General features: G+C 48.2%; 1 protein-coding gene across 7 annotated transcripts in view; it reads left to right on the top strand.

The window, feature by feature from the left end:
- The first annotated feature begins 240 nt into the window (after positions 1-240).
- Clcn6 (Cl-/H+ antiporter 6) overlaps positions 241-20,875 on the top strand; it is a 33,102-nt gene continuing 12,467 nt past the window's right edge. For 3 of the 7 annotated variants that reach the window (XR_015619441.1, XR_015619443.1, XR_015619442.1), the window contains exons 1-13: positions 249-357; positions 1,103-1,162; positions 8,176-8,241; positions 9,248-9,313; positions 11,067-11,133; positions 13,678-13,784; positions 14,415-14,541; positions 16,389-16,456; positions 17,574-17,632; positions 18,422-18,554; positions 19,405-19,518; positions 19,768-19,934; positions 20,395-20,521. Coding sequence is in view for 4 of the 7 variants with exons in the window: in NM_001106479.1 (NP_001099949.1) it covers positions 271-357; positions 1,103-1,162; positions 8,176-8,241; positions 9,248-9,313; positions 11,067-11,133; positions 13,678-13,784; positions 14,415-14,541; positions 16,389-16,456; positions 17,574-17,632; positions 18,422-18,554; positions 19,405-19,518; positions 19,768-19,934; positions 20,395-20,521 (1,248 nt within the window). In the remaining 3 variants the exon portion in view is untranslated. 7 annotated transcript variants of the gene reach the window in all.

Here is a 20,875-nt window from a genome sequence, read left to right as displayed (position 1 = left end):
AACAGAAAGAGCGGGAGGCGGAAGCCACAAAAGACGATGCCCGGAAGTCCCGCCCCAACATGGCCGCGCCCGGAGGTCTCTTGGGAAGCCAGCCAAGTACCGCGTCATGTGACGCGAGCTCTCGCCCCACCCGTCTGCAGCCACTCCCTGTCTCCCGACCCAAAGCTCGAGAGGGCCACGTGACCCTCCCGGGGCCAGTCACGTGAGGCGCAGATCCTGGGTGGGAGGGGGGTTGGCCTAGGTGGTCCGGAGTGGCAGGAAAGGAGGAAGATGGCGGGGTGCAGGGGGTCTGTGTGCTGCTGCTGCAGGTGGTGCTGCTGCTGCGGCGAACGCGAGAGCCGCACTCCCGAGGAGCTGGTGAGCGGCAGCCTGGCTGGGGAGGGGGTAGTTGCTGAGGGATGACAAGATGACAAGAGGCGTTGCCGGGGGTGGGGCCGCGCCGAACCGCGCCTGCAGGTGGCTGCGGGTGGGGCTCGGGGACCGCTGCCTGAGCTCTGGAAGCATCCGTCTTTCTTGGCGTGCCCAAGTCAGAGTTCTATTCTCATAACCTCTCTCTGGACTCTGAGGGAGGATCTCGGCCAGCTTGGGTTGATGCCATGCATAATCTCTTTTATCGGAAAGGAGTTTTGAATGAAACAAGCGTTTTAGAATGAGCCCTTTCGGAGAACTTGATGCTCAGGCAGTTGATTTAGTTTCTCCAGCCTTTTCTTATTCTACCCTTCACTCTTTCTGGGTCACTGATGATCCAGCTTCCCCCTGCAAAGCAACCTGGGAAAACTTGAGTTGTGTTCTCAGAGTTGATACATTTCCCTCAGATTTCATATTCAGTCTGTTGTCAAACGAAACGTGAATTTTCTCCTTCAACTAAGTTGCTATCAGACATCTTTCAGGTGTCCCGAAGGTGAGTATTGTGATTTAGAGAATTCATCAATCAACAGAAATATAGAGGTCAGCTGGTGACTAAATATCCATCCCGACGTGTTGTTGAAATTTAGTTCCTCCGTGAAGATGGCTCTAGCTAATTTCGATTTTAATAATATTACTCCCCCTTCTACTCTTAACCAATAAAAAAGGTCTCCATTCTGCGATTCTGTTTTTCTAGACCATCCTTGGGGAGACACAGGAAGAGGAAGATGAGATCCTTCCAAGGAAAGACTATGAGGTGAGGTGTTGCTGTCTTGGGTAACTAAGTAGTGAGAGGCCTGGGTGCTTCAGGCCTACAACCAGAATGCTCTTTGACCTTCTGCCCCAGGGAGTGGGGGCGGAGGAGATAACCGACTTGGGAAGTGCTGGCTAGCAAGTCCTTTCCTCGACTTAACCTCATGTTTGCCATTAAACTTTTATCCGTTACAGAGACCCGGGTCGAAACTCATTCCTGTGACTGCTCATAACAGTCATGCTCATGAACTGTTAGGAGGCCTTGCTTCTCTCTCTTCTGACCTATTCTTGATTATAGTTTCCTGTTTCAGATATGGGACTTTTAAGAGTATGGGGTGGTGTCCCTTTAATCCAGCACTGGAGAGTCTGAGATGGGAAGACCCCTTCTGGGAACCCACAAAGGCTGCTCCATCAATTCTAGCCAACCTTTTATTATTTTTTTTTTTCTCCCCCGGAGCTGGGGACCGAACCCAGGGCCTTGCGCTTCCTAGGCAAGTGTTCTACCACTGAGCTAAATCCCCAACCCCCAACCTTTTATTTTTATTTTTATTTTTTTTATTCTTTTTTTTGGAGCTGGGGACTGAACCCAGGGCCTTGCGCTTGATAGGCAAGTGCTCTACCACTGAGCTAAATCCCCAACCCCTTATTTTTTTTTTAAAGATAGATAGATAGATAGATAGATAGATTTATTTATTTATTTATTTATTTATTTATTTATTGTATATGAGTACACTGTAGCTGTCTTCAGACACTAGTTCCCATTACAGATGGTCGTGAGCCACCATGTGGTTGCTGGGAATTGAACTCAGGACCACTGCTAAGCCATCTCTCCAGCCTCCCTATCCAATTTTTTGAGTAATTCTGTCACTCCTATTTGTAGCTCTCTTGCCTTAGGCTGGTAGCATGTTCATGTGAATTTTCTTATGGATACATGTTTTTTTCACTCAAATCTTCAATATTTCCCATTTAACCACCTCGACATACAAGCATAAGAGCAAATCCATTCAGACACTTAATCAGGAAAGTCTGCTCAGCTTGTACCTAAGGATCCACCAGAAAACTCCTCTGTTGAGATGTTGGGTATACCGGCACATTTCATGAATGGAAATTACAAAATGCTAAAGACTTCAACTGTGGAGGTTAGGGTGGAGGAGTTGCTCGTCCCCCGAACCAAAGAACAGCATATACAGCAGAAATACCAGGTCTGTCCTAGTGGAAAAGGGAAAGCCTGTGGTCGACAAGGTAACATAGGGCCTGGCACAGGTGAACCAAATAAGGATCCTTGGCATTGCCTTGTTTCTTACCTCCCTCAGCAGCCTGACCAAGGTGTTAAATGTAAGGACATTATGTTTATCCAGTACAAGTAGATCATCCCATGTGGATTTTAGTATGTCTGTAGAAGAATTTAGCAGTCACTCATCAATTTTAGAACATTTCCCTCCATCCCAGGAAACCCATGCTCATTAACAGTCACTGAGCATCATTCCTTTTGACCTGCTCTTTGTTCGTTTTTGACACAGGGTTTCTCTCTGTAACCTTGGCTATCCTCGAACTCCGAGTTCCACCTGCCTCTCTCTCCCAAGTGCTGGGATAAAAGGCATGTGTCACAGACACCTGGCCCTCTGAGCAGCTTTTTAAAATTTATTTGGGATGGAGGGGCGATGACATTTTTCTTTTTTAGTTTTAAAATTTGTTGTGAGGGACTGGGAAGATTGTTAGCTCAGCAGTTAAGAGCACTGAGTGCTTTTTCCAGGAGTCCTGGGTTCTTTTCTGTCTGTATTCAATTCCAGGGTATTCAGTGTCCCTTTGTGGCCTCTGTGGGAATAGGCGTGCATGTGGTACACAGATCTGCATGCAGGCAAAACACTTGTGCACATAAAAATAAAATCTATTGTTCTTGTCAAGGGGTCACATGTGGAGGTTGGAGAACTGACTCTGTGGAGTCAGTTCTCCTACCTTTTCTTGGGTTTTGGGGTTGGAACTCAGGTTGTGGGTGTGTGGTTTTGCTCACTGAGCCATCTAGTCAGCTTTTTTTTTTTTTTTTTTTTAAGACAGGGACACTCTATGTAGTCCTAGATGTCCTCCAATACAGCAGTGCATTTGTTATAGCACCACACCCAGTGTAGGCAGCGCTTAATCCGTCTGCCTCTGTAGGTTTGCTTCTTCTGGACAACTGAAACTTGGTTGTGGAGCCCTGGTATGGGACAAAGACCATTCCCATATCTCTGTGCGGGAGATCAACTAGCCATGCCTGGATTAAGAACAAAGAGGCAGATACATACCTGTGAGCCAGGCACAGCAAGAGACATAGATTGGGTAGCATTCTTCTCAGGGCAGATGGGTATAGGCAAGTTCAGAAGAGAGAGAACTTGGTTTTAATGTTTTGAAATTTTGACATTTAAAATAGAGGCATCTTTATTGGATGTTACATGGGTTTTAGGGTGAACAGATGAATGAGTTTAAAGAACAGATATTTACAGGACAGAGTGTGGACTGTTGGCTAGATCTCCGTCCTGCCTTGTGATTCTGTCTCCATTGTCTGTCTGCCCCTGTTGACAGGCAGTCTGGAGAGGGATTCCCAGCATTGACTGTCCTGTGGCAAATCCTGACCTTAGGTAGTCAGGGGTGTCAGAGAAGGCACTCCCTCTCACTCTCACCCCACTCTGTACCCCATTTTTGACACCAGATGCAGGAGGCTTACTTACCTGTGTCCCAAGGAGATCTCCAGCAGACACTGGCTGGTTATCTGGAGGTAGCAACAGATCCCACAGGTTGAGGGGTACATTTGCCTGCTGAAAGCGTTAGGAAGCTGGGTGTGGTGGCACACACCCTAATCTCAGCATTTGAGAGACCGAGGCAGGCAGATCTCTGAGTTCTGAGCCAGCTGGTCTATGTAGTGAGTTTCAGAACAGCCAGAGCTACATTGTAAGACCCTGTCTTGAAAAACCGTAAATAAAAATAAAATAAAATAAAATAAAATAACATAGATATGTCTAATTTCTTAAATGTGCGTGTGTCTTTCTCCTATTACCTGAAAACCAATTCTTTCTACCCCAGTCTGATTACATTGGTGAGCCACTCACAGCAGTCAGGGAAACATGATTTTGAGTACCCAGTTTATTTTTAAGGTATTTAATAAAGGGTATAGATGTACAGGCAGATAGAGGTGTGCAGGTAAGGTTGTGGGAGCTCCCCTGCTCTCCTGGGGGAGCCGTCCTTCCAGCCAGTACCCTCCTGTGTCAGCAGTCTGGAAGGTCTTGGGACCTCGTCCTCTTAGCTTAGGGGCTTTGTTACATAGGTGTGACTGATGGCATCCTTGGCCATTGGCGAGCAGTTTAGCCTTTTGCCTCTCTTCTCAGAGGTCAGAAGTTACAAATAAATCTCTCCCTCCTTCCCTTTTTCTGTCTGAGACACAGTTTTCTAGGCTCTGGGAATGTATCTCAGTCGCAGTTCACTTTTCTAGCAGGGAGAAGGTCCTGGGTTTGATCCCAGCACAAAAAGGGAAGGAGGAAGGATGGGGGAAGAATAGAAAACCAAACAAGGGGGTTGGAGAGATGGCTCAGTGGTTAAGAGCACTGACTGCTCTTCCAGAGGTCCTGAGTTCAAATCCCAGCAACCATATGGTGGCTCACAACCATCTGTAATGGAATCCGATGCCCTCTTCTGGTGTGTCAGAAGACAGCTACAGCGTATTCATATACAAAATAAATAAATCTTTAAAATTAAAAAAAAAAAAAGAAAACCAAACAAAAGATTGTCTGGGTCTTGCCGTGTAGCCCAGGCTGGCCTTAAACTCAAACTCTGAGTGCAGGTTAATAGGCATACGCCTGGGTGAACATGGAACTTTCTGTACCTTTTTTTTTTTTTTTTTCGGAGCTGGGGACCGAACCCAGGGCCTTGCACTTGCTAGGCAAGCGCTCTACCACTGAGCTAAATCCCCAGCCCCAACATGGAACTTTCTAACCATGTCTCAGTGCCTGTGGTGGCCAGCCACATCCTGATTCTCTTCAAGGGTGCAGCCCTCAACCTAGTCATTGGAATAACATACAGAAGGCCTTCTTCACATTCTGGAGATCCAGGGCTCTGAAAGAATTGGTTTTCAGGTAATAGGAGAAAGACACACGCACATTTAAGAAGTTAGAAAAAAATTCTTATTTTTTTAAAAGATTTATCATTATAATTATTATAATATTATTATATGAATTTGCTGTAGCTGTCTTCAGACACACCAGAAGAGAGCATCAGATCCTATTACAGATGGTTGTGAGCCACCATGTGGTTGCTGGCAACTGAACTCAGGACCTCTGGAAGAGCAGTCAGTGCTCTTAACCACTGAGCCACCTCTCAAGACCGGAAAAAAATTCTTAAAGCAAAATACGAGCCTGGTGTGGTAGCACATGCCTTCAATCCCTTTTACTGCCATAGTCCAGGGTCTGGACTATGACCACTGCATCCAGGACCCTTGCCTGGAGATATTGGAGCCACAGCTCTTGGTCTCTCAGACTGAAGAGGTCTCAGCAGCTTGTTTACGTGTGACTCAATGAGTACCCTTCTCTTTTCCTTTAAAACAAAAAGGGATCAATAGATTGCAGTGTTTTCATTTTCCTAGTTTGTTCCTAGGAAGTAGTTACTCTGATTGACTTTCTAAAGTGTGTGTGTGTGTCTGTGTGTGTGTGTGTGTGTGTGTGTGTGTGTGTGTGTGTGTGTATTTGTAAATCTGTTGATATGTCTAGTCACTCATGAGTGAGTTCTATTTCCTCATAGATTTTCTTCTGTGTTCTGCTTGGGTTTTTGTTTTTACAATTTCATTAATGTTGGTGTGTGGGTAGGCACACGAGTACACATGAATTCAGGTGCCTGCTGAGGCTAGAAGAGGGTTTTGGATCCATAGAACTAGAGTTAAAAACTATTGTGAGCCACCATGTAAATGCTAAGAAGCAAACTTATGTCTCTTGGAAGAGCAAGTGCTTTTAATAGCTGAGCCATCTCTCCAAGCCCAGCTATTTTCTTATTTAATATAAAAACCAACCAGAGGCCTAGAGTTTGCATGAGTCGCATGCATAGCCTCCTGTACTCCATCCCCAACAGGACATAAACCAGGCATGATGGTCCGGACTGTGGTTACAGCACTTGGCAGATGGAGACAGGGGGATCAAAAGTTCAGCATCATTGTTGGCTACATAGTAAATCTGAGGCATCCTGGGCTTCAAGAGATCCTGTCTTAGGAGGGAAAAAAAAGCACATACCGAAAGAGAATTTCTGTACCCAGTTTGAACATCAAACAGTACTTACAGACATTTTCCCATTATGTATGCCAAATTCTGTTAAATCAAAATAAGATCGAGCTATTCATTTCAGGTTTTGTTTCTGTGGTGCCAGGTAACCTCTGTGTACATCCCTGGCTTCTGATTATATATTTTACTCTTCATCATGCTTTCTCCTTTTGTCTTTTGAGAGTGTCTCACTGTGTAGCTTCAGCCGGCCTAGAACTTCCAATATAGACCAGGCCGGCCCGCAACTCAGGGCCTGCCTCTGTCTCTCAGAGAGAGAATTAAAGGTGTGTGCCACCTCACCTGGCTTGCATCTTGCTTTAAGAATTTCTTGTTTTTAAATTGTATGTGTGGAGCTAGAACGATGGCATGGTGGTCAGCAGCACTCGTTGCTCTTGCAGAGAGGCCACAGTTCCGTTCTCAGCATCCTCATGGTGGTTCAGAACCATCTGAACCTTCCAACACTCTCAGACACCAGGCACACATACGGTGCATGTACATACAGGCAGGAAAAACATGTACGTGCATGAAATAAATCTAAAATTTTACATAAGAATTATATGTGAGTGTCTGAGTATGGATCTGTGTGCGTAAGAGCAGTGCTTGAGGCTGTTGTGAGCGACCTGATGTGGGTGCTGGGAATTGAACTCAGGTCCTCTGCAAGAGCAGCAAGTGCTCTTAACTGCTGAGCCGGCTCTCCGGCCCCTACACCTTGCCTTTTATCACTTTTTTTTTTTTCTCCTTAATGAGTCTGAACATTTTTCCTTTCTGGTGATAAAGATTTTACTATAACAGTTTGATTGTTACCTAGTCTTGTGTTGAGATGTGTGATAACTGATTTACTCCAGGACTTTTATAAAAAAGGAATTTGGACTTGCTCTCAGCAGTCATGGGTGGATTAACTTGTCATACATCACACATATATTTGGCTAACTTGGAACTTGTGCTTGGGAATAAGGCCACAGGCCAATGTCTGGCTTGCTCATTAACTAATGTGGCAGTGGGGCTGGTTGTGGAGAAGAGAGAGCATAGGTTGGACCTTTTTTTTGTTGACAGACGGCTGCTGCTCTCAGGAGACTTAGAGTGTAGATGGTTTCTTTTGACTGACTATCCATGGCGTACCCGCACACAGCCTGCAAGATGTCTGTGATCTCTGGAGCCTGGCTGAAGTGATACTGCCAGGAGGGTAGAAACTGGGGGAGTGGGTTCAATCTGTGTCTCTCTGACAGACACGAGAAACTGCTTTTAAAAATAGAGTCTGTCTGGGTCTGTTTTGTGGCTAACCTCATTTTCATGGAGGCCACCTATAAAGAGAATTACAATTAGTTGATTTGGGTTAACTTGGTTCTGGTTAGTCGAAGGTTTGTTCACATGTAAGGGAATAAATTGTGCAAGACTGGTGATAGCCAAAGGTCTTTCACTATTTTATAGAAACAGGAAAATCTGTCTTTTATTTTTTTTTCCCAGTGTTGGGATGCAGCACGGGGCCTTGGGTATGCTATCCTAGCCCTGAGCATTACTTCCCAGACCCTAACAATTTGCTAGCAAAAGCTTTCTTCTGAGCCTGAGGCTTCTCAGGAGCAATGCTGATGACTCTTACTGCAAATATGGCTCACCTGGGGGTCCTGTTCATGCACCAAGCATTCCCTGGCACTGCCGATGCCCACGCCCTGCCGAACAGGAGGAACTGGAGCTTTTCTTGGTTAGGCTTTGCTGAGATTCCATGACCGTTCTTGTGTTCTTTCAGAGTCTGGACTATGACCGCTGTATCAACGACCCCTACCTGGAGGTATTGGAGACCATGGATAATAAGGTGAGCCCACAGCTCTGGTCTGCTAGCACGAAGAAGTCTCACGAGACTCCATAAGTGCCCACTTTTGTCTTTGAACCTTTTCATGAAAGAGTGGCATTTAAATCCCTAAACCGTGTTGCTGAGCTGTCTCAGCAGGAAAAGGAGTCTATTGCCAGGTGTCAACATGAGTTTGATCCCCAGTACCCAGATGGTGAAAGGAGAAAACTAACTTCAAAAGTTGTTCTCTGGAGGTTGGAGATTTAGCTCAGTGGTAGAGCTTGCCTAGAAAGTGCAAGGCCCTGGGTTCGGTCCCCAGCTCCGAAAAAAAGAACCAAAAAAAAAAAAAGTTGTTCTCTGGCCTACACACACACACAGACATACACATAGACACACACACACATGGACATACACATAGACACACACACACGGACATACACATAGACACACAGACAGACATACACATAGACACACACACAGCCATACACATAGACACACACACACACACAGCCATACACATAGACACACACACACACACACACACACAGAGCCATACACATAGCCACACACACAGACACATACACACAGAGACACATACACACACACACACACACACACACACACACAGCCATACACATAGCCACACACACAGACATACACATAGACACACACATACAGACATACACATAGACACACACACATACATACATGGACACACATACAGACACATACACAGACATACAAACATAGACACCACGTACACACAAACACACACACAGACACACATAAACACTCATACACACAGTGTTGGTACATGCAGTCCCACCCATATGTACAAAATTCTTAGACTTCCTCCTGCCATCTAGTGCACCCTGAGTCACTACACCCAGGTCATCAGTGTCATTGTGGAGCACCTGCAGCTGTTCCTCCCCACCAGGCTTGCTGTTTCTGTAGATTTAGTCCAGAACTGGTTAGCCAAGATAAGTCTTTTTCCCATCACCAATGGAGCCATTCTTTTCCCTGTGAACAGAAAGGGCGAAGACATGAGGCGGTGAAGTGGATGGTGGTGTTTGCCATTGGCGTCTGTACTGGGCTGGTGAGTAGTGGAACCTGGGGTGATGACAAGCTGGGTGGGTTGGGATTAGAGGGAAGGCCTTGTCTGGTGAATGACCCTTGTCATCTGCCTTTGTGACATTTGGGACAGTTGTCACTCTGTTCAAGATTGCCTGTTCTTTTCCCCCTTCCTTTGAAAGTTAATTATCCTGGCCTGGTTTTTCACGTGCCCTTGCACTTGCTTTGGGTACTACAGAAGTGAGTCGCAGACTCTGAGCTCCCCCAGCACTCAAGGCTTGCCTGGTCAGAACTAATAAGTGAGCGAGTCCTTCTTTGTGGTGGCAGGTGACACATAGCAGACAGCCCAGTGGATGTTGAGGTCACACTGTCCCCTCACACTGAGTTGGCAGTGGTAGATGAAGGGCTATGGCAGAATGAACAGGGCTCCTGGATTCCCCAGGTCCACAGATGGATCACACATAGGGACAACTGGACACATCACCAAAGATTATGATAGCAGTTATGTCTGGTGCCATAACTGTGGCCTTAGCATCAGTAAAACCAAAGACGAGAAGCTGGGAAAGTCAGTACCCAGTTGGAAGACACATGCCAAGTCTGATTTGACAGAGGGAGGGGTTCAGCCTCCTGACTGCCTTCTCAGGACTTGGCCACAAGTCTTAGGCTTAACTCTCAGTGGCTTATCTAGGTATACATGTGTATTTCATGTCCCATGACCCCAAGTGACAACCATTTTCCATTCATGTTGTGGTCATGGGAGTTTACTATCATAAACTCACAGTGACATCTAGTGCAGTGATGCACTCAGGAGGCCTGTTTGCCAATATTCCGAGAGCATCCCGGGAATGAAATTGGGTTGGTTTAACTGTGTTCTATAATGTCAGCATCCATGTGGGAACAGGGACTAAGACAGGAGTACCCATCCTGTGTATTTCTGTTTGTGGTTCTCTGTAATAAGCATCATTTGCATGTAGTTGTCAGTGTTTGTGTGTTGTAGCCTTTTAACTGCCTCTTCAATGGCTTCATCCCATAGATGCTAAGAAGGCGGCCTCCTCTCTCATGCAGCCTGAGCTCTTCTTTCAGAGCCCTTTGATCTGTCTTCTCCACTTCTGCTTCAGTTAAAGGCTTCTAGGCATTAGCCGGAGGGAGGCTGGAGTTAAAGCAAGACCTTTAATCGACACTCTGCCACATTAGGAGGCTCCCTGGGCTTCCCATAAACTCTGGAGTAGCACAGTGGCTTGTAGGTTCCCAGGTAACCAGCGACTGACAGAGTGGTTCTCACTCGAAATGACTTAGAAAATAAAAAGAGCTAATACCAAACCCAGAGACCACTTATACCCACATACATGTCCTTTAAAGTAGCATTCTAAGGTGAATGCTTGGCGAGCTGGACACCACTCAGGACATCTTGGCTAGTTTTGAGATTCCTCCTTTGGAAATTGGAAATTGTTGAGTGGCTCCCCATGTGACTGAGTCTTACCCTCTCTAACCACAGGGCTCTTCCTGTCCCTTTCTGCGCCTTCTTTCTTTACCCTGCTTCATTTCCTCTTTTCTTTGGAGAGTCAGTGGGGTTATTCTGGGGCAGGACCTCCCAAAAGCCAGGGTGACTAGCAGAGTTCACTCACCTGCTGCTGCTGCTGCTGCTGCTGCTGCTGCTGCTGCTGCTGGTGCCATGAGTGACCGACCGATGGAAGTGCAGTGAGGGCAGGTGAGGCCGTAAGAGAGAGGGCCTGTGCCTCACCTGGAGATGAAGAGGTCTGCTTTCTTATCCTCTGCAGGTGGGCCTCTTCGTGGACTTTTCTGTGAGACTCTTCACCCAACTCAAGTTCGGAGTGGTTCAAATGTGTATCCTTTCTACGGCTCCATTGTTTCAGACCCTTGGATTCTCGAGGCTCTTTCTTGTTGAGAAATTTATCAGTAAATGTGGTATTTGGTTCTTTTTTTTTTTTTTTTTTTTTTTTTTTGGTTCTTTTTTTCAGAGCTGGGGACCGAACCCAGGGCCTTGCGCTTCCTAGGCAAGCGCTCTACCACTGAGCTAAATCCCCAGCCCCTAGAGTCATGCTTTAACTGATAGGTACTGTATTTGAAAGAAATGTCCTTGAAGGCACAATGAAACAGTACATCACAAGGCAAGGTCACCCTGGATAGAATAAGGTGGACCCTAAACCCAGTGAAGATTATTGTGCTACCACTCCTGGGATTTACTCACCAGGGACCAAACCCAATGCCTCATGTACTTAGCAAGGACCCTGCCAACCAAGCCACAGCACCAGGCTTTATGGGGAGATGGGGTTGAGATAGAGTCTCACTGGGTAGACCAGGGGGACCTTGAACTTGCCCAGGGTATTTGAAAGGCTGTTTATTCGCCCTTCGGGCAGGAGATTTTAAATTGTCACTGAAGGACAGGAAAGCAAAAATCTCCAGTAGCTAGCCTTGGCTGTCCTACAAATAGCTATGTAGCCCAGGTTGGACTCAAACTCAATGTATGGCAGAGACTGGCCTGAAACTCCTGATATACCAGTCTCAGCCTCCCACATGCTGGGATCACGGATCCGCATCACCTCTCTGGGTTTGGGATGAAGATGAAAAAGAGCAAACCCAGAGAGTGGCTGACGGCAGGAGTGCTGTATAAGTTCTTAAGACTCTGGAGATGTGGGTTGGAGGCAAAGACATTCATCTTGGACCTTGATCTTGAAGCCTGACCACATTTAAGTAAACACTCATTCATGAAGACAAATAGAAACCCAAGCAACAACAAGAAAACTCTACAAGTAAAGGGAATCTGAGTTCACAGCCTGGAATTGCTTTTCCAAGCATTTAAGAAACAAAGCTCGACCTCTTGGTGCTCTCTACCAGGGAGGCTGAGGCAGGAGATGTGCAAATTCCAGGCCTCCGTGGGCTACAAAGTGAGTCTCAGGCCAGCCTGGGAAGCATAGAGCATGTCTCAAAATGAAAAGCAAAACGGGGCTGGGGTGTAACAGCGCTAGAGCCTTTCAAATACCACATTTGGGGTTGGGGATTTAGCTCAGCGGTAGAGCGCTGTGCAGCCATAGGAGGCCATCTTTCCAACCCCTACTACCACACAAGAGAGACAGACAGTCAGTTCATCTCCACACACTAGAAAGAAGGCCTGCATCTTACCAGCACAAATCAAACCCCTCGAGTTCTCAGGAAAACATGGAGAGGCTCAAAAGCTCTGGCAAGAAACAGAGGTGTGCTCATCCTCTGTATGTGCTTTTAAATTCCTTCTCAGATGGATTTCAGGTATATTAAAGGCAGCTCTAGTGACAGCTTGTGACAGCAGAAGACTGAGCTAGCGGATGAGGGAATGGAGAAAGTATGATTCCTTGGTAGCGCTGTAATTGTTTGCAGAAGTTAGCTAAGCAGAGCTGTGTGTATCAGCATGGCTAACGCTCATGGTGTAGCACTGAGGGATACTGAGGGATGATACGGTAGTTGTGGGGACACGAGATACAGCAAACGGGGCGCTGGACAGGACAGTGTAGAGGTTTGTTCAGGTTTTGGAAGGTGTTGGTCACTTTTTGTAATGTTCGGGGTAGGGGATTCTGTAAATTTAAAGTAGTTCTTTTTAAATTTATTTATTTTGTGTGGGGGTTGGTGTGCACATGCTCAGTGTGTGTGGAGGTCAGAGGACAGCATGTCATCTCCTTCTCAGACTCACGCTGTTGTCAGGCACGGAGCAAGCACTTTTATACAAGGAACTGTCTGGCCAGCCCCTAACATGGCTCATACAGGCCTGACTGCCTGGAATGATCTGTGTAGACAGACTGATTTTGGACTCACAGAGACCCACCTGCCTTGATCTAAAGATACTCACTGCCACACCCAACTAAAGCAGCTGTGGGCTGGAGAGATGGCTCAGCAGTTAAGAGCACTTGCTGCTCCTCCAGAGGTCCTGAATTTTGTTCCCAGTACCCACAACCTTACAACCACCTCACAACTTTACCACCACCTGTAACTCCAGCTCCAAGGACCCACTACCTTCTTCTGGCTTCTTTGGACACCAGCATATAAGTGTATATACACCTGTCTTCACACATACACATGCGTGTGCACACACACACACACACACACACACACACACACACACCCCAAAGTAAAATGTTTAAAAGCTGTTGTATGTAGCCAGCCACGGTGGTACACATCTTTAAACTAATCCCAGCACTTGAGAGGCAGAGGCAGGTGAATCACTGAGTTTGAGGACAGCTTGGCCTACAGAGTGAGTTCTAGGACAGCCAAGGCTACAGAGAAAGCCCTGTCTTGCAAGAACATTATAAAAAACTGCTGTATGTGGGGCACAGGGAGATAGGCTGAACAGCAACTGTGGCTGCCCCATTTCAGGCCCTTTTCCTTGACTCGGCTCTGCAGCGGTGGAGGAATGCAGTCAGAAAGGCTGCCTTGCCCTGTCTCTCCTGGAACTCCTTGGCTTTAACTTGACCTTTGTCTTCCTGGCAAGCCTTCTTGTCTTGATAGAGGTAAGGTGGCTTGAAAATTGACTGTCTATGAGGATGTAGTACAGTGCACCTTGTGTGTGTGTGTTTGAGACAGGGTTTCTCCATGTAGCCCAGACTGTCTTGGAACTCACCCTGCTGGCCTTGAACTCAAGAGATCCACTTGCCCTACATCCTGACCGCTAGGATTAAAGATGTGCGCCACCACTGCCCAGCTAGAAGAACTCCATGTCCTTCAGCTGTGTGATGGGAAACAGGGGCATGAGGCTTGTAGGTTATTACAGAAGTTCTCTGTATTGTTCACCCGGAGATCTTTCTAGAAGTTAAGTGTGCGGTGAGGTTAATGAGTAATATGTAGATGGGAAAGGAGCTTTTTATCCTGCTTAGCCCCTTGGAATGGTCTGGAGAGTGTGTTGATCAGAATGCGGGGAAGGTGGTTCTGCAGTGATGTTGACTGGCCCCATGTGACCAGACTCCACGTGCATTGAGGAGCTTGTTAGATGCTGAGTCAGGGCTCAGGCTCGGGTCTAGCGTCTGTGTGTGGACCAATCCTCGGGAAGGAAGATGTAGGCATCCCTGCTTAGCTTTCTGACTTGTTGAGTGGAAACTGCAGAGTGGGTTTTTAATTTATTTGTGTGTTTCCTTTCCTGACAGCCGGTGGCAGCAGGCTCTGGAATCCCAGAGATCAAGTGCTATCTGAATGGTGTGAAAGTGCCAGGAATTGTCCGGCTCCGAACCCTGCTCTGCAAAGTCTTTGGGGTGCTGTTCAGTGTGGCTGGAGGTGAGGAGAGGCTTTCTACTCCTCCCATGGAGTGTCTAAGGCATCCCATGCATTGATTAGACTTGGGCTGTGGCTACTCCTCATCTGGTAATGACTTTTTGTCTGTGTTAGCTGTGTGTCTGTCACAGTATACATGGCAGAAACAGCTTGAGGGAGGAGGGGTTTGCTTTTACTCACAGTTCCAGGATTTCAGTCTGTCATTGCTGGAAAGATAAGGGACACTTCATGATGGAGGGAGTATGTTGTGAGCACCAGCAAGCAGAAACCAGGGCTGAGCTATAACCTTTGAAGGCCACCTCAAAGTAACCCACTTTTGCTAGCCAGGCCCTATGTCCTAAGGTTCCACAGCCTTCAAAACAGCCCTACATACTGGGCTTCAGAACGTGAACCAGTTGGGAGAAGCTCAGAGTCAAATCCCAGTGCAGGTCATGTCCACACAACTATGTTAGTCCTTGCCTTACCTTTCTCTTTTCTTTTCTCCACCCCTCTCTCCTGTTCTGTCCACCCTCTCTGCCCTCTCTTGAGATAGTGTCTCACTATAGCCCAGGGTGACTTGACTGTGGGCTTTCAAACATAGACATTGCTAGTACAGGTCACTCCAATGTCCCCAGTGACACTCCCATTCTGTTTATAGAGGAGATCACGCAGTGGGTTGTAGGCTGTCTCGGGCACAGTCAGCCATGTCTTGTGTAAATGCCCAGATGGCTGATGCTTTAGCTTTGCAGGCCAGGAGGGACGATTGAGGACGTAGCATAGGAACTGACGGAATTGCACACTGAACCTGTTTAAGAATCCAGCTCTTGGGAGTCTTAGGTACAGGATCACAGTGGTTAGAGGCAGCTTGGGCTATATAGTTCCAGGCCAGTGTGGACTATGTAGTGAGAACCTGTCTCAGCCAAAGGATAAAAAGAAAGATAATACACTGGGCCTAGTAGCATAGCCTTGTAATCTTTACTTCTTTTGAACCCAAGGCAGGAAGATTTCAAATTTAATGCTTGAGTGAGTTCAAGGGCAGCATTGGTAACTGTGTGAGACCCTATGTCAAATAAAACAACCATACGGTACAGTGGCACATAACTGTAATCCCAGCAAAGGCAACAGAGTAGCTTCAAGTTTGAGCCAGCTTGGTTTTACATAGCAAATTCCAGGACAGCCATGGCTACATAGTAAGATGCTGCCTCAAAAGCCAAGAATAAACAAAGTGCTGAGTGCATAGGTAGAGCACTTGCTGAGAATGTACAGGGCTCCTGGTTTGGCTCCCAGCACCATCAATGAATAAGGGGGTAAAAGTTTAGTTCTCAGGATGTACAGAAATAGGCAGGATGGTCCCATCCCGCAGGCCGTGGTTCCCCAGCACGGGAATGTGAAAATAAGGACTATTATCTCTTGTAACAAGTGGAGCTTGTTGGAAGAGAATTTGGCCTAGCCTATTTGTGGTGGGGATGGGCTGAGGCTCAGGGGAAACCACTGATGTCACTTTTTAGGGGTTACCTGTCTTGGTCTTTGCCATCAGCTTTCTCACTGGCCTAGAACTTTGTCCCTTAAGCTAGGCTAGCTGACCAGCGAGCCTCAGGAAGCTCGCCTGCCTCTAGTTCCCCAGTGCTGGATGACAGGTGGACACTACTTTCCTGGGCTCTCTGTGTTGGGGCTGCGGATGGATCTTGGGTCCTTCTCTCTGTTCAGGAAGTGTTTTACTGATCACCATGTCCCTGGCCCTGGCTCAGTCCTTCCCTTAGAGAGTCAGTTGTATGCTTGCCTGCATTTTCTAGTTGCTGAAAGGTTTACATAGCAAAATCTAGGCCAGAGACGCTCTGCTGACTGTGCCCTTCCTTTCTCCCCATTCCTAGGGCTCTTTGTGGGGAAAGAAGGCCCCATGATCCACAGTGGTGCCGTGGTAGGAGCTGGCCTCCCTCAGGTAGGGTTGGTGGGGCAGGGGATGCATTCCTCAGAGTGGGCTTCTTGGATAGACCCAGGTGGTCTGGAAAAATTCTTTGTGATATCCCTGATACGATTTCAGAACCTGTTGGTGCCTTTTGGAGTCGAGGTGAAAACTGTGTGGTCTGTCCCAGCAAAGCATGTGACTGTTGCTCCTCAAAGTATGGCATTGCTGCTAAGACTTTGGAACAGAACAGGGAGCAGAGGAGAAGCAGACAGTCAGTGTGCTGACAGGTGATCACATGCTTCCAAGTGCCACGTGTCTGGAAGAGTTGACTGGCACAGCCTGAGGCCACCTCTGCTGAGCCCACATTAGGTGATACAGTCATAGCCACAGGCTGGGCAGGTGTCACCTGTGCGCCAGACTGTGTCCCAGTTCCTTCTGCTCTGTAGTCATGGGCTGATTAGACCCCTAAGATAGATGAGGATGCCAAAGAGCTACCTCAGGCCTCAGTGTCTTCTAAAAACGAGGTTTCATTGACTGACTGGCTGAGGTAAGGTATGTTTTTACTGACTTTGAACTCTGTACCTCCTTGCCTCAGCCTCCTACATACAGGCCATCACACCTGGGCAAAGCTCCTGGTTTTAAGGGCTCCTCTGGACATGTGGGCTTCCATTTGCAAAGTCTTCGTCCCAGAAGAACTTCACTTTGGACTCCCCCCTGTCTGAGAAAGGGACTTGCCTGGAGTGTGAGCTGTTGGAATGAGGGATGAAGGCTCTCTGCTCCAGGCCCATCTGCTTGTCCTGCTCGCTGTCTTGCTTTACTCCCAGGTCTCCCAGAAACGAGCCTGGAAGAGGAAAGAGGCCAGCATGGCATGGGGGCCTGTGTGAGCATCTAGGGTGCCAGTGACATCCCCTGAAAGAGCTAGTGACATCATATGCAGCAGCAGGCCTACATCCCTTCCAGTCCTTACCTCTGTTGTCCCCTCCTCCTGACTCGTTGACACTACACAGGGGAGAGCCTGAAGCTTCCCACCCTATGTGACTGCCCTCTTGCAGCACTGATGTAGCTGTGCAGATGGACAGGGGCCTCTGTGGGGCTGTGAGGTCCTGTGCCCTGCCCTCATGGCTTCTCTGACACTGTTCCCCCATTTCAGTTTCAGAGCATCTCCTTAAGGAAGATCCAGTTTAACTTCCCCTACTTCCGCAGCGACAGGTATGGGAGTCGTGGGAGGCTTGGCCCAGCTGCACTGCACACTCGCCTGACTTCTTTAGACTGGAAGCCGTCAGAAAAGGAAGCGTGCTATGCTTTTCTCTTTCTCCTGAGAGTGAGAAGCAAAGGACCTAGCTGTTGTCCTGACTTTAATTTCTACTTGTCATAAGATCCATTTCAGGCATGGATGATGGTCCCAGACTGAGAACCCAGTCAGAGAAGGGTGCCCTGCGGGCAGACTCTAGCCTTGTGGGTTTTCATGTTACTGCCCTGCACTGCTCTCAGCTCCCAGCTCCCATCCCATGTTCCTAGACTGAAGCCGTGTCAGGTCAGGGAGCCCTGGTCTCCAGTGAGGAGCTGTTCACCTGGAGTGAGGGGATGCAGTGTGTTGGCTTTTGTTACAGTAACACGTATCTGGGATGGGCAGCTGAAATGAAAGGAGTATTTTCCTCACACGTTTGAGGGTTTTAGTGTCCTTCATGGAGTGGCTTGGGATGGGTCCCAACACCTCCATTACAAATATCCTTCAAGGCCTCACAGCTCAGGTCCTACCACCTACGAGCAGTGCCTGAGGGCGGCAGCTGAACACACTGGAGGGTAGTGCACATTCACTCTCAAGCACGTAGGGAGTCTGTGTGGCTCAGAGGCAGCTGTGACTACTGTCCAGGACCATGACACTCCTAGCTGTGAGGGAGACGGTTCATAGTTAAAAAGTAAGAAACTGGCTCTTCAGTCAGAAGGCTCTTTCTTGAATAAACAAACATTCTCTTCCCCTTCCCTCCTCTTCCTCAGAGACAAGCGTGACTTCGTATCAGCAGGGGCGGCTGCTGGAGTTGCTGCAGCTTTTGGGGCCCCTATAGGGGGCACCTTGTTCAGCCTGGAGGAGGGCTCGTCCTTCTGGAACCAGGGACTCACGTGGAAAGTGGTGAGATATCTGTGGGCGCCACCTCTTAGACCCAAGCATGAGTCCAGAACGCACCCAGCGTCACTGGAAACACGCAACTGCCCTTTTGCTGCAGCCGACAAACTGGCTCTGAGGAACTTCCTGTCAGAGCAGCCGTAGCCTCCAAACAGTAGGCTTTGTGTTCCTCCTGTGAGCCCACCCCACCCCCAAGTAGACAGCCATGCCAAGCAGCTGCAGTTCCCTCTTTGTGAAGCCTCTGTCACAAGAATGTGCGAGGCTCAATGGCAGGCCTGTGACTTGAAGTCACCTCCTGTTGTCCTCCTCTGCGTGGGGCACAGGGCCTGCCCCATAAGGAGTTCTTGGCATCTGGCACTGTGGAGGATCACAGAGAGCCTGGCTCAGAGCCTGCCTTCAGTTCTCTCCCCAGGGCAGGTCCTGAACGCAGCCACTTCTGAAGGCCTCTTCTGAGGCCATGGGTTTCATTTCTTTGTTTATTGTTGTTACTGTTTTGGTTTGGTTTCGAGACAGGATCTCACTCTAGACCAAGCTAGCCTCAAACTCACAGAGGTCTACCTGTCTACCTCCTGAGTGTCTGTGCCACCACACCTAGAGACTGTCAGGCTGGCAAGATGACTCTAGATAGAGGCATTTGGTGCCACTGCAGACCGCAGTTGAACCCTTGGTCCCACATGGCGGAAGCAGAGAGCTGATTCCTGCAAGTTCTCCTTTGACCCCCACATATGCACTGAATGAATGAATGAATGAATGAATGAATGAATGAATGAATGAATGAATGAATGAATGGTGTAAGAGGGAGTGTAAAGGAGAGGGTGATGTCACCAGTGTCCTTGTTTTGTTACTTATCCCCTAGCTCTTCTGTTCCATGTCTGCCACCTTCACCCTCAACTTCTTCCGCTCTGGGATCCAGTTTGGAAGTTGGGGTTCCTTCCAGCTGCCTGGACTGCTGAACTTTGGTGAATTTAAGGTAGGTCTTAACCTTCCTCCCAGGATTTCACTGTACCCATGAAACTTGCTCTTAAGTAAAAAACCAGTGGGGTAGGTGGCCTCGCTCCTGCCTGCGCACACCTGCTCCTGGGAGCAGAGTGCCTGGGCAGCCTGAACCCTCGGCAGGGAAGGAAGGCATCCCACTCTTGTTCCTGTCTCTGTTTCTTTCCCTTCCTGTTCTCATGGCCACTCTGGTTTTTCTCTCTCCCTCCCTTCCCCCTTCTCTCAGTGCTCTGACTCTGATAAAAAATGTCATCTCTGGACAGCTATGGATTTGGGTTTCTTCGTCGTGATGGGGGTCATTGGGGGCCTCCTGGGAGCCACATTCAACTGTCTGAACAAGAGGCTTGCAAAGTACCGTATGCGCAACGTGCACCCGAAACCTAAGCTCGTCAGGTATCTGCAGCGAGCCCCTTGTGGGCAGGCCATCTCTCCAAGGAAGATGGTCCTGTGAACAGGCCCTGCTTCCACACCCACTGTGGTTTCTCCTTTGAGACTAAGCATATAAACAAGTTCATAAGTTGACCCATGGAGGCCAGAGAAGCCGAGGCTGGGTTTAGCTCACATGACCAAAGGTCTGGAGGGTCAGCAGATTCTGCTGAGACGCTGTCTGTCAGGAGTCGCCCTTCCTGGACTTAGCCAGGAGCGATGGGTGTGCAGCAGCCTCCTTCATCAGCTGCCCGCCCTTTATTGCAGCCGACTAGACACTGCCAGTCAGGAGTGTCTAGTCTGGATGTGTCCTGATTCTGTTTGGGCTTGCCTGTGGGGGAGGGGTGTGGGGGCAGGGAGAGTGATTGCGTGTTCTCAGGCCAAAGCATCTTTGGTTGCATTGTAACAGCTGTGCTCTGCCTTCTAGGGTCTTAGAGAGCCTCTTGGTGTCCCTGGTGACGACTGTGGTGGTGTTTGTGGCCTCCATGGTGTTGGGAGAATGCCGACAGATGTCTTCCACGAGTCAAACGGGTAATGGCTCATTCCAGCTCCAGGTAACCTTCACAAACTTACTTTTTATCCTCCAAGCAAAAATGCGTGTCTATTTAGAAGCATGCTGCTCCTGCCTGCAGCTGAGTGCACTGTGTCCTTTACTGAAAGGATGAGCACACTTGCCTGCCATCTTTTCTACATCGTCTAAAGCTCAGGCTGTTCTTCATGGGAAGCAAGCATCACTCATTAGCCTACCATTGGCTCTCCCTCTCCAGGCCTGCAGGAACACACTGGCTCAGGGCCCCACCTCCCACCACCTCACCTCTGTGATATGAGAGTCACTCATAGGGTGATGCTAACTCATCCCCTGCTGGCTGCTCTCCTTGGCACATAGCCCGCTTTGCACTTCTAAAGGT

This window comes from Rattus norvegicus, chromosome 5 (genome assembly GCF_021556685.1).
Source record: "Rattus norvegicus strain SHRSP/BbbUtx chromosome 5, alternate assembly SHRSP_T2T, whole genome shotgun sequence".
Lineage (NCBI taxonomy): Eukaryota > Metazoa > Chordata > Mammalia > Rodentia > Muridae > Rattus > Rattus norvegicus.
The sequence above is the reverse complement of the archived record's forward strand: the minus strand, read 5'-3'. Positions and strand labels throughout refer to the sequence as shown.